At 32.9% G+C, this 11,407-nt stretch overlaps 2 protein-coding genes across 2 annotated transcripts; both read right to left on the reverse strand.

The window, feature by feature from the left end:
• Positions 1-2,966: 2,966 nt before the first annotated feature.
• On the reverse strand, positions 2,967-4,121 carry LOC139848974 (uncharacterized mitochondrial protein AtMg00810-like). Its single transcript, XM_071838652.1, has one exon. It carries the CDS (start codon positions 4,119-4,121, stop codon positions 2,967-2,969), a length of 1,155 nt encoding a protein of 384 aa, XP_071694753.1.
• A 4,920-nt stretch (positions 4,122-9,041) lies between these two features.
• Positions 9,042-10,041, reverse strand: LOC139847664 (LOB domain-containing protein 10-like). Its single transcript, XM_071837390.1, has one exon. It carries the CDS (start codon positions 10,039-10,041, stop codon positions 9,160-9,162), a length of 882 nt encoding a protein of 293 aa, XP_071693491.1. The 3' UTR covers positions 9,042-9,159.
• Positions 10,042-11,407: the final 1,366 nt, after the last annotated feature.

An 11,407-nucleotide genomic window follows, 5' to 3' on the forward strand; every position in this document is an offset into this window, starting at 1 on the left:
TAATAGCTCATCATTTTGCTCTGCAACTAAGAGATATGAATTAAGTTCAGGATATGTTTTGAACTTTAGCATTCTCAAATTTCTTTGCACTGTGATGTTTGCAGCATTCATTGTGGAGAAAGTTTTCTCCATCATGTCTGCATCACTTATTTCATGTCCACAGAATTTAAGTTGTGAACATGTATTATACAGAGCTGAGCTATATTCATTTACTTTCTTAAAGTCTTGGAACCTTAATGTTCTCCATTGTTCCATAGCAGCTGGAAGTAAAATTTCTCTTTGATTATTGAATCTGCTTTTGAGACCTTCCCATAAAACATGGGGATCTTCTACAGTCACATAATTATTTTGTAAGCATTCATCAATATGTTGATGAATAAAGCAACATGCCGTTGCTTGTTCTTTTTCAGAACAAGTGTTGTTTTCATTTATGGCTTCAAGAATGCCCATTGATTTAAGATGCATTTTTACTTTTATAACCCATGGCATGTAGTTGTTTCCAGTTAATTCTAAAGGAGTAAATTTAAGCTTTTCCAGATTCGACATTTTCTATTAAAACAAACAACATGATAAATTATAGTCACTTTATATTCATAAATATATAAACATTAAACATAAATTTAATATAACATAAATGATAAGTAGGTGACAGTGTCGACCATATGTAAGCAATCATTAATAAATGTTATATAACATAAATATAAATATTAGTAAACATAAATGATAATTAGGCGACAGTGTCGGCCATATAAATGTTAGATAATAGAAATATAAATGTTAGTAACATAAATGATAATTAGGCGACAGTGTCGGCCATATAAATGTTAGATAATTGAAATATAAATGTTAGTAACATAAATGATAATTAGACGACAGTGTCGACCATATATTATTCAGGTGGTATAACCGACCATATATCATTTAGGTGGCAGAGCCAACCATAATTAGTATTAAGATTATCGTGCTGATAACGTGTTATAATTCAGTAGGCTTATAACTACCTTTAGTGGTTTGATTCTTGATGTTATAATTCAGTAGGCTTATAACTACCTTTAGTGATTTGATTTTTGATTAAGAATACTAATAATGAAGTGTAAGAACAAAGATGATAATGGAGAGAAAGAAAGAAACACTTTGTAAGTGTGAGAAATGGTGCAAGTTTAATGCTTGCATTCATGGCTATTTATAGCAAAAATATCACAAGTTTAGGTAATACAATAATATTACTTTTGTGTATCAATAATTGACTATCCATTTATATATATATATATATATTTATATATTATAACAATTAGACCCATTCTTACTTCAAACCTATTTATATATAGAATGTACAGATAATTGGCTGAATTTGTTAAGCGGTAGATACAACCAACCTCCTCATTCCCCACATACCCTCTTTCCAAGTATTAACTTAAAAAATTGATAAATTTAAAGATAAATTATAAATATTGAATTTCAGTAAACAAAGACAACTACTTGTTAATTTAGTATTTTCACAAACTCTAAAATGTACTTGTCTCGTTTTGCTCTAGACGTGAAAGCCGCTGGAATAGACTGCAAAACAACAAAGAAAATAAGTGAATATAATTAATTGGGCCAAAAGTAACTTAACGATAAGGAATTGAAGGTGACTGAAGAGAGTATTTTTCTTGTAAGTGATGTTGATAACAACCTAACAGCAATAACCTTAATTGTTGGTATGTTATTATGTAAAAGCAAAGCAAAAGCATACCATCATATCTTCTAAATACTATCTATGTTGATCTACATCTATTTATTATGTACTATGAAACTGATAGTACATCGATTTAATATGTTTATCAACGTCACATCAATATTTTCTTATTTTCTTCAAATCACTTTGTATCACTTTCATCACACTAAAAATTACTACCAACACCTTATATCAGTTTATATCAATCCATTTCAAATGCAATTTAAACACTTAAAATCTAGAACGGATTGTTTGCGGGAGTAAAATTTTGCAGAGACTGATTTCTTTTAGCTGACGGTCGTTTAGATGGTTTTGTGCATATTAAGTTTTAGGCCATTACATGCCTTCATCTAGCAAATGCATATGGCTTACACCACTCATTATCGTGTCACCTAAGATGAACTTCTTAATTGTCACATCATCGCATATTAACATTAAAATGCAAGACTGATGATCAAACCAGAGGACAAATGTTAGACCCACACAAAAACACAAAACACAAAAGACAAGCAAACATATGGATATCGCCTTGTGCAACAAAACAAGACACAAAAGTAATAAAACAAAGGTGTTCGATATATCACTTACAAATTTGATAAATTCACTTTTATAATAGAGTTGTACCCCAAAAAATACCAATGTAGGTTATATACTTTTAAAAGTTGTATCGATGTACACAAATTTAACAAGTTACCTGCTGAACCGGTAAATTTAATTATTTTAACATTTTTTGCATTTTATATAACTATAAATAGGTTATATACTTTCAGTTTTGTTCCGATGTAGGCTATTGCGGAAATAATAGACTTGAGCCCAATTCAACCCCAAAAGTTAACTCAAGGGGATGGGGAACCCAAGCTATTATATACTACTTAATATTTGGATCCTTAGCCGATGTGGGATGAGATGAGACAACTCAATACTCAACACGCCCCCCTCACACGAGGCGCAGATTACTGCGGGTGCGGTCCCAACATCATTCCTTAGCTCTGATACCATGAGAAACGGAAATGTTTTGTGTAAATTGATTTCATTAAATTCTAATTGATCAAGATACAACAGTTTATATAGCTTCAATTTTAGCTATTAACTAACCTAACCGACTAATGCTAATCTAGTTCAAACGTCACATTAGCGAGAAGGTTTGTTATAAGCAGTTGGAACAAGTTGTCATTTTGTCAACTTTAGTCCCTGCACTTCTACACTTTATCACGAACGACATAAACTTGTATTAACCATTATCCTCCCCTCAAGTTGGAAGATCCTGAAAACCCAACGTGGTTGACAAGTAATGGTGTTGATTCTGACCCAAAGCCTTGGTCATTATGTCTGCTAACTGTAGATTCGTTGGAATATATGCAGTTTGCACAAACCCATCTTGCACTTTATCTCGAATGAAATGACTATCAATGTCTAGATGCTTTGTTCTCTCATGATAACAAGGATTTGCTGCAATCTGCTGAGCTGCTTTGTTGTCACAGAATAGTGTTATAGGTATTTTAACATCTATATGCAGATCCTTTAGTAAATAAGCCATCCAAACCAGTTCACAAGTGGTTGCAGCCATACTTCTATATTCTGCTTCTGTGCTTGATCTAGAAACTGTAACTTGTTTCTTTGTCTTCCAAGAAACTAATGCATGCCCTAGAAAAACACAATATCCAGTCAATGATTTTCTTGTCATGAGGCAAGATGCCCAATCTGCATCTGAGAACCCTGCAATTTTAAACTGAGGTTGAACTGGATAAAATAAACCTTTTGAGACTGAACCTTTCAAATATCTCAAAAGGTATGTAGCTGCCTGCATGTGTAAATCTTTTGGATCTGAAATGAATTGACTCAAGTGCTGAACTGCATAGGATATATCTGGTCTTGTCATGGACAAATAAAGAAGCTTGCCCACTAATCTTCTATACTTATCTGGTTCCTTCAATGGTACACCCTTGTTTAATGATAATTTCAGATATTGAGGCAATGGTGTTAATGTAGGTTTACTTGCAGTTAGACCAGCATCTGTTAGAAGATCTAGTATGTATTTTCTTTGGTGTAGAAATGTGCCTTTGTCAGTTCTGCACAGTTCAATACCAAGGAAGTATCTAGCTAGCCCAAGATCCTTAATAGTGAATTTGTCATCAAGTGCTTGTTTGACTTCTTGAATGTCAACTGTAGAATTGCCGGTCACCAAAATGTCATCCACATACACCAATGCAATTGTGAATATGCCATTATTGTTTTTAACAAACAATGAGTAATCATGCTTGGACTGTATAAATCCTAGCTGTACCAAAAACTTTGTCAATTCATGATTCCATTGTCTTGAAGCTTGTTTCAGCCCATAGATTGACTTTTTTAATCTGCAAACTTGCCCTGACACAGCTTTCTTGTATCCTTCTGGTGGTTTCATATAAATTTATTCATCCACATAGCCATGTAAGAATGCATTATTAACATCAAGTTGATGCAAGGGCCATTCTTTTGCAGTGGCTATAGAAATCACAATTCTTACTGTAGCTGCTTTTGCCACAGGTGAAAAAGTATGTTTGTAATCAATTCCCTCCTTTTGATTAAAACCTCTTACCACCAATCTTGCCTTCAATCTTTCTACATCCCCATTTGGTTTATATTTGATCTTATAAACCCATTTTGAAGTAATGGCTTTGTGTGTAGAAGGCAAATCTGTTAATTCCCAGGTTTCATTTTCTTCTAAGGCATTCAATTCTTTAGCCATTGCTTCTTCCCAACCAGGATGTTTAACAGCTTCTGAATAAGAACTTGGTTCACGTGTTGTTAAGACATGAAACAATGAAATGGTATAGTCGTCTGGATACTCCTTGAAATGATCATGATGAAATAAAGGATGAGGTACTTTTGAACTAACAGTATTTACACTATTAGTGGTGTGAACAAAATCCTTTAACCATATAGATGGTTTGTGGGTCCTAGTTGATCTCCTCAATGGTATATCTTGAATATTGTTGTTTTGTGGCATTGTGGGTTCTATGAACTCAGCTGCTATAGCTGGTGTTGCATCTTCATTTGACTTTTCATCTTCAGCAAAAACAGGCATTGGCAGATTTGTATTTGCAGGGTCAACGTTTGACTTTGACTCTTTGTATGGAAATCTGTCTTCTTTGAATACAACATCTCTGCTGCAAAAAGTTTGATGTGTCTGCAAATCATACACCTTATATCCCTTTTGATCTGGAGGATACCCTATAAAAACACACCTTATACCCCTGGACTCAAACTTGTCTTGCAAAGGTTTTGGTACATTTGCATAACACAAGCAACCAATTATTCTTAAATGAGCATAACTTGGAACACTTTTATGCAGAATCTCATATGGTGATTTCCACTTTAAAATCTTCATAGGCATTCGGTTGATAAGATAAGTGGCACTAAGAATACAATCTCCCCAAAACTTGTTTGGAAGATTAGCATGTATCTTTAATGCCCTTGCAGTCTCTAATAGATGCCTGTGTTTTCTTTCAACTCTACCATTTTGTTGAGGAGTATACACCATTGATTTTTGGTGAATAATACCATTTGATTTAAAAAGATCCATACATGTCTTGTTCATTATTTCAGTTCCATTGTCTGACCTAACATACTTGGGTTTGGTGTTGAAATGAGTATTAACATATTTAAAGAAATATGCCAAAATCATACTAACAGTATCTTTAGTATGTAACAGATGTGTCCATGTGCACCTAGTGTGATCATCTACAATGGTGAGGAAGTAGTGTGCACCATTTAAAGCTGGAGTTTTGTAAGGGCCCCACAAATTGAAGGGTACACCCTTCTCCAGCTGCAATCACTTGCTTAATTGAAGGGTCATGGAATAGAAACCAAGTAGGAAAAAATATGGCAATGAGGAATTTGGTTTTTAATAATTTTCCTACAGATAGCAAGTTTATATGAAACTCGGGTATATAGAAGACTTCTGTGAGTGTCAGGTTGGGTGTTATCTGTATGCTGCCTACTTGATTGACCCATTTTCTGTTACCATCAGGTAATTTAACCCTAATAGGTCTAGTTAGTCTTCTAATGGACTGAAATAAATGAACATTATGAGACATGTGATCTGATGCACCAGTGTCAACTATCCAATCAGACTTATAATCATAACCACTATATTTATCAGTCAAGATTTTAACTGAGCAGTGGAATGATATACCTGCATAGGGCTTTGATGTACTAGCCACATCAGCTACATTTTTGCCTTTGAACATTTTCATCATTTCTTGACAAACAGCATTCACCAACCTTTGATCTAAATCTGCCCTTTCATAGTTGACTTCATTTTCACTTGCCATATTGAAAGGTGTATCCCTGCTCATATATGCTTCAAAATCAGTACCAACTTGAGCAGCTAATTTCACTTGTTTCTTAGCCTTCTTTCCTTTATACCAATCAGGATAACCTATCTTTTCAAAACAACCATCTGCAGTGTGCCCTTCCATGTTACAGTAGGTGCACTTCTTGTCTTCCTTGTTATCCTTAACATACTTCTTGTAGCCATTAACATTCTTGTTATGATTTGCAAAAAATGCAGTAGGATTTGGATCAAGTTGAGTAACCTGTTTTTGTTTCTCAACTTGCTGCACTATATAGTAAGCCTTGTTGATTGTAGGCAAAGGATCTGTTGATAAGATTTGGCTTCTAACAGACTCAAATTCATCATTCAACTTCATCAAGAACTGCATAAGTTTTGACCTATTCTCAATTTCAAGGAACTTATCTGTAATGCCACAAGTACATTCCCTCAATTTACCACAACTGCAGGTAGGAACACCATTTAAGCTTTGTAATTCATCCCAATACCTCTTCAATTTGTTGTAATAAGCAACTACAGTCAAGCTTCCTTGATTCACTTTACTCAATTCTCTTTTAATTTGATAGATCAATGGTCCATTACTTTGACCATATCTTTCACTTAGTTCCTTCCACAAGCCACTTGCACTCGTTGCATACAAAAATGATTCAGATAATTCTGATATCATTGAGTTCAGTATCCAACATGTAACCATATAGTCACATCTTGTCCACCTTTGATGATCTTCATCAGTGATAACAGGTCTAACTAGGCTGCCATCAATGAATCCTAGCTTGAGCTTTGCTCCTAGTGCCATCTTGACTGTTCTGCTCCATCCGAGAAAGTTACTGCCATTGAACGGAGTTGCAGTCAATGTCATACCTGGATGATCAGAGCTCGCTAGGTAAAGAGGATCGTTAATGGTGTTTTGCTGGTTTTCAGGAATTGCCATTTCTTCGTGATTGATTAATCTTCAACCGTAGTAAACGATCGTGATGAATCTGTCAATTGACAGATTATCAGATAATCAAAGGCGAATTGTATGATTTTAGGATTCTAGGGTTTGTGCGTTCCTTAGCTCTGATACCATGCGGAAATAATAGACTTGAGCCCAATTCAACCCCAAAAGTTAACTCAAGAGGATGGGGAACCCAAGCTATTATATACTACTTAATATTTGGATCCTTAGCCGATGTGGGATGAGATGAGACAACTCAATACTCAACAGCTATATACTTTCAGTTTTGTTCCGATGTAGGCTATATACTTTTAGTTTTGTTCCGATGTATCACCAACGTCATTCTCCACATAGGATGCCACGTCTTCGCTTAGTTGTTTATCCGGTTAATAAGTTTTGTCCGTTCATATTAGTACACTTTATGAAAGTATATAGCCTACATTGGTATTTTTCGAGATATATAGCCTACATTGAGACAAAAATGAAAGTATATGATCTATTTATAACTTTAACTTTTTATAATACATAAGTGTATTTACAATACAAGTACTGCATGCAGATGTCCATAAAACATTGTTTAAGACTAGACCGCCTATAGTCTAGTATTGAAGACTAAGCACTAAAACAAAGACAGAAACATACCATATAAATTACTTTTATAGGCTTATAATAGTGAGTTATATTTAATACGGAGTAAAATACTTCAATTTTTCCAAATAATGGATAAAAGTTTCAAAAAATGCAACCCTTATTTTTTTTCTTTAAAAAAAAAGAAAAAAGAAAATGCAACCTCTACTTTAATTTCTCTCTAAAAATTGAAAAAATCAGCAGAGAACTCGGCGATAAGTCGTTTCCAGGAAGCTGTCGAGTTCTCGTTTCAAAAAATCGGTCAACGACCGATTAATTGAGTTTTTCGGTCAAATCTCGATCAACGTCTGATAAAATGAATATCTTGGTCAAATCTCGGTAAACATTTGTTTGTAGTTATATATTATATTATGTATCATAAAAATTATCTCAAAAGTCTAATACATACATACATATATATATATATATATATATATATATATATATATATATATATATATATATATATATATATATATTCGAAAATATATATTTATATTAGAAAGTCAACGTTAGTCAACAACCGAGTTCTCTCGAGTTCTCCGAGAACTCCCAAAAATTGTCCCTCCGATAACTCCACGAGTTCCGAGTTCTTTAACCTTCTTTACATGTAGTCAAATTAATGGAAGTGCTACAAAAATTTTACATCCTCAACTCCCAAAAAATGAGCAACAAGCTTAGACATAAGACACTAGCTTGTTAAACTCAAAGTAGGTGGTACAACAAGTTATGATTAATGATTGTGACACATCCAGGCAAAGAAGAAAATTCATGACATTAATTCCTTCAAGTTTTAACCCCTTTCTGTATACTTGTTTTTTGTAATAAATACTGATCTACTTCTTTTGCATTGTCCCATTGCCTATATCATTTTTCATGCATCACCCATTCAATGCAACAATACAAATTCTTGTTGTTCATTTAAGCATGCCCTAAATATATATTGTGGAAAGTAATTCATATACTTCATGTAACAAGCAACTAATTTAAACTCACTCACTTCGTCATTGACCTAGCGGTATCATGCTTTCAGTCATGAGCTAGGTTGATGGTTCAAATCCTAAGATGATCAAATATATTATATGTGCTGAGTTGGGTGAGTTATTTGCCTGTCATTTCTTGTTGTAGAAAATCATTTCTTATCATAAAGATAAAGATAATAATAATACTATACATTCAATTCCAAAATATATATACATTTTATCATTCACTTTTAACTACAATCCTGTTTAAATTAATTATCTCCCAAAGTTATACAAATTAAGTAAATAGTTGTATGCATAATGTCTTTGTCCAAGATCCCTAAGAAATTACATAGAATTCTACTTGATCAGTGGATCATATATAAAACATAAAATACACAAAGATTGTGATTAATCAATTAGCTCTCAAAATAACCTTTTCTTTTACCAATACTCATCGAAGCAAACATAAGAAAGAAAAAAAAATACTAGGGAAATAATGGTTTACCTGGAATAAAATTTTTATCTTTGACGGATCACTAATTATAAAGATGGCGTGCGAAACGCATCGTGACCAAAATCAACATGACGGAGCAACACTTCGATCCTCATCACTAGCGGGTCGTTTCACTGCTGGCGGTTGCTGCGTTTCTTGCTCGAGCAAAAGTTGACGTGGTTGGATATGAGGCTGGTTATGATCTTGTTCTTGAAGTTGTTGTGGCTGTTCTTGAATCGCATACATGTTATTAACATAAGTATTACCTAAACCTAATGACGCCGATGTAACAGTTGAACCATTCATAGAGCTAAATCCACCACAAGATCCTACCACCACATCAAAATCACCATTTAACTTTACTAAATCACCTGTCGATTGGTGCTGATGTGGCGGCTGATGTTGTTCAAAGTTTCTCAACATTTCTTGTTGATCTCTTGAATTAACAACAGCCATTAGTTGTTGTTGATGTTGTTGTTGTTGGGGTTCAAATATTATTTGTGGGTGGTTTTGAGAAGGCATATTTAAAACGGGCTGCATGTTATAAGGCAAAACTTGTATAGACGATGAAGACAAATTATTGATTTGAGGGATAAATCCTTGATTCAAATTTGGTACACTTGCACAGGGCCCAGTATAATTAGCAAATTCTAGTTTAGCATTGTGTAAATCGTTCTGAACTTGTTTTAATCGGTGTTGGAGAATAGATATTAATCCAACACATCCATAGACCGGATCTCGTAGCCTTGCATCCGCTTCATACGCCAATGAATTAACGGCATCCTCACGTTGACTTGTGTTGAGTTCGTTTAGTATTTTTGCAACGTTACTTGCACCAAACACTTTGTGTACATTCGCGAATTTTTGAGGTTGATCGGGTGGGAAGTATGGTGCATACACACATTCCGGTGTGCATTTTCGCCGTAAAAACTTGCAAGCCGCACATGGAGAATGGGATGACGCCATGTTCTTGATATTTTTAGACCTACATACAGTTTTGTAAACAAGATTTTATAGAAGATAAAAAAAAAAAAAAATAGATATACATGAATACATAGTTTTGCTAAATGAATGTATGAAAATGATTAATGAATGAATTGAAACATGTGAAAATGTTGACAATTATGAGATATATATATATTATATATATATATATATATATATATATATATATATATATATATATATATATATATATATATATATACTAGTACACATGAATTAACGATAATTAACATAATAATATTGGATTCAGCGAAGGTTCGTTTACCGATTTAAGAGAAGCAGGTGGTGACAATTAAAGCTTTATTTTCTTGTATCGAAACACACAATTTTAAGGTAAATAATAACTGAACTAATATGTTTAGTCAAATCTAACATAGTTGTAATATGTTAATGCTAGCTCATGTTACCTTTGAAGTATCATAAAATAACAAATTAATTTAAACATTTATTTTCTAAATGATTAATAATAAAAGAAGATGAATACCTACACAAGAACCAGCAGAATGTAAAGAAACAGAAGAACAAAATTATTTTCTGTAACGAACAACTTAATTGAAATCTGGATCCATTTATTTGGAAATATACACAATAAAATTATAGAAAGTAAATGATAAATAATCAATCAAATTATTACAAATTTGGAAACCGAAATAAAAATGGAATCAAATATAGAAAAGGAAATAATCACGATGAATGAAATGAAATATTTACCTTGTTGAAAAATATAGGATGATTCAAGGTGTGCATAATAAAGTTTCTGATCCGATCTTCAACAACTTTTGAGATCAGAAGCAATTAATTATTAAAATGAAATACACTATAACAAAAACAAAATGAGAATTTTTTTTTTTCTTTACATATATAAGGATGAATTAAATACAGTCAGCTTAATTTGGATGATGAAGAAGAGTGAAAAGCATATGTTACCAGATTAATTAAGTAATACGGACAAGGACGTCGTATCAAGATATAAAATTCGGGGGTTGTTAGAGAAAGAGAAAGAGAAAGAGAAAGATATGAAGTTTTCTGAACCATGATTTAAAATTTTAAATGCAATCTGAGTTACCTCTTTGTCGCTGCTACTAACTTTTATTAATTTCTATGTTTTTGTTTTAGTTTCATTATCACTTGTGTTTAGAATTGCATTTTGAAAATCTTCATACATATTTATTATTATAGGGTTATTATTAAAAAAAATTTCTTCGCAAAATGTAAATAGATGTTTACTGTGTGCTAAATAATCAGCTTTAAATCTACAGATTCTGAAATAGTATTTTAACCATTTTAGGACCTGCATTTTCTTTAATATCATTCTTAAATTATATGA

This window comes from Rutidosis leptorrhynchoides, chromosome 5 (assembly GCF_046630445.1).
Source record: "Rutidosis leptorrhynchoides isolate AG116_Rl617_1_P2 chromosome 5, CSIRO_AGI_Rlap_v1, whole genome shotgun sequence".
Classification (NCBI taxonomy): domain Eukaryota; kingdom Viridiplantae; phylum Streptophyta; class Magnoliopsida; order Asterales; family Asteraceae; genus Rutidosis; species Rutidosis leptorrhynchoides.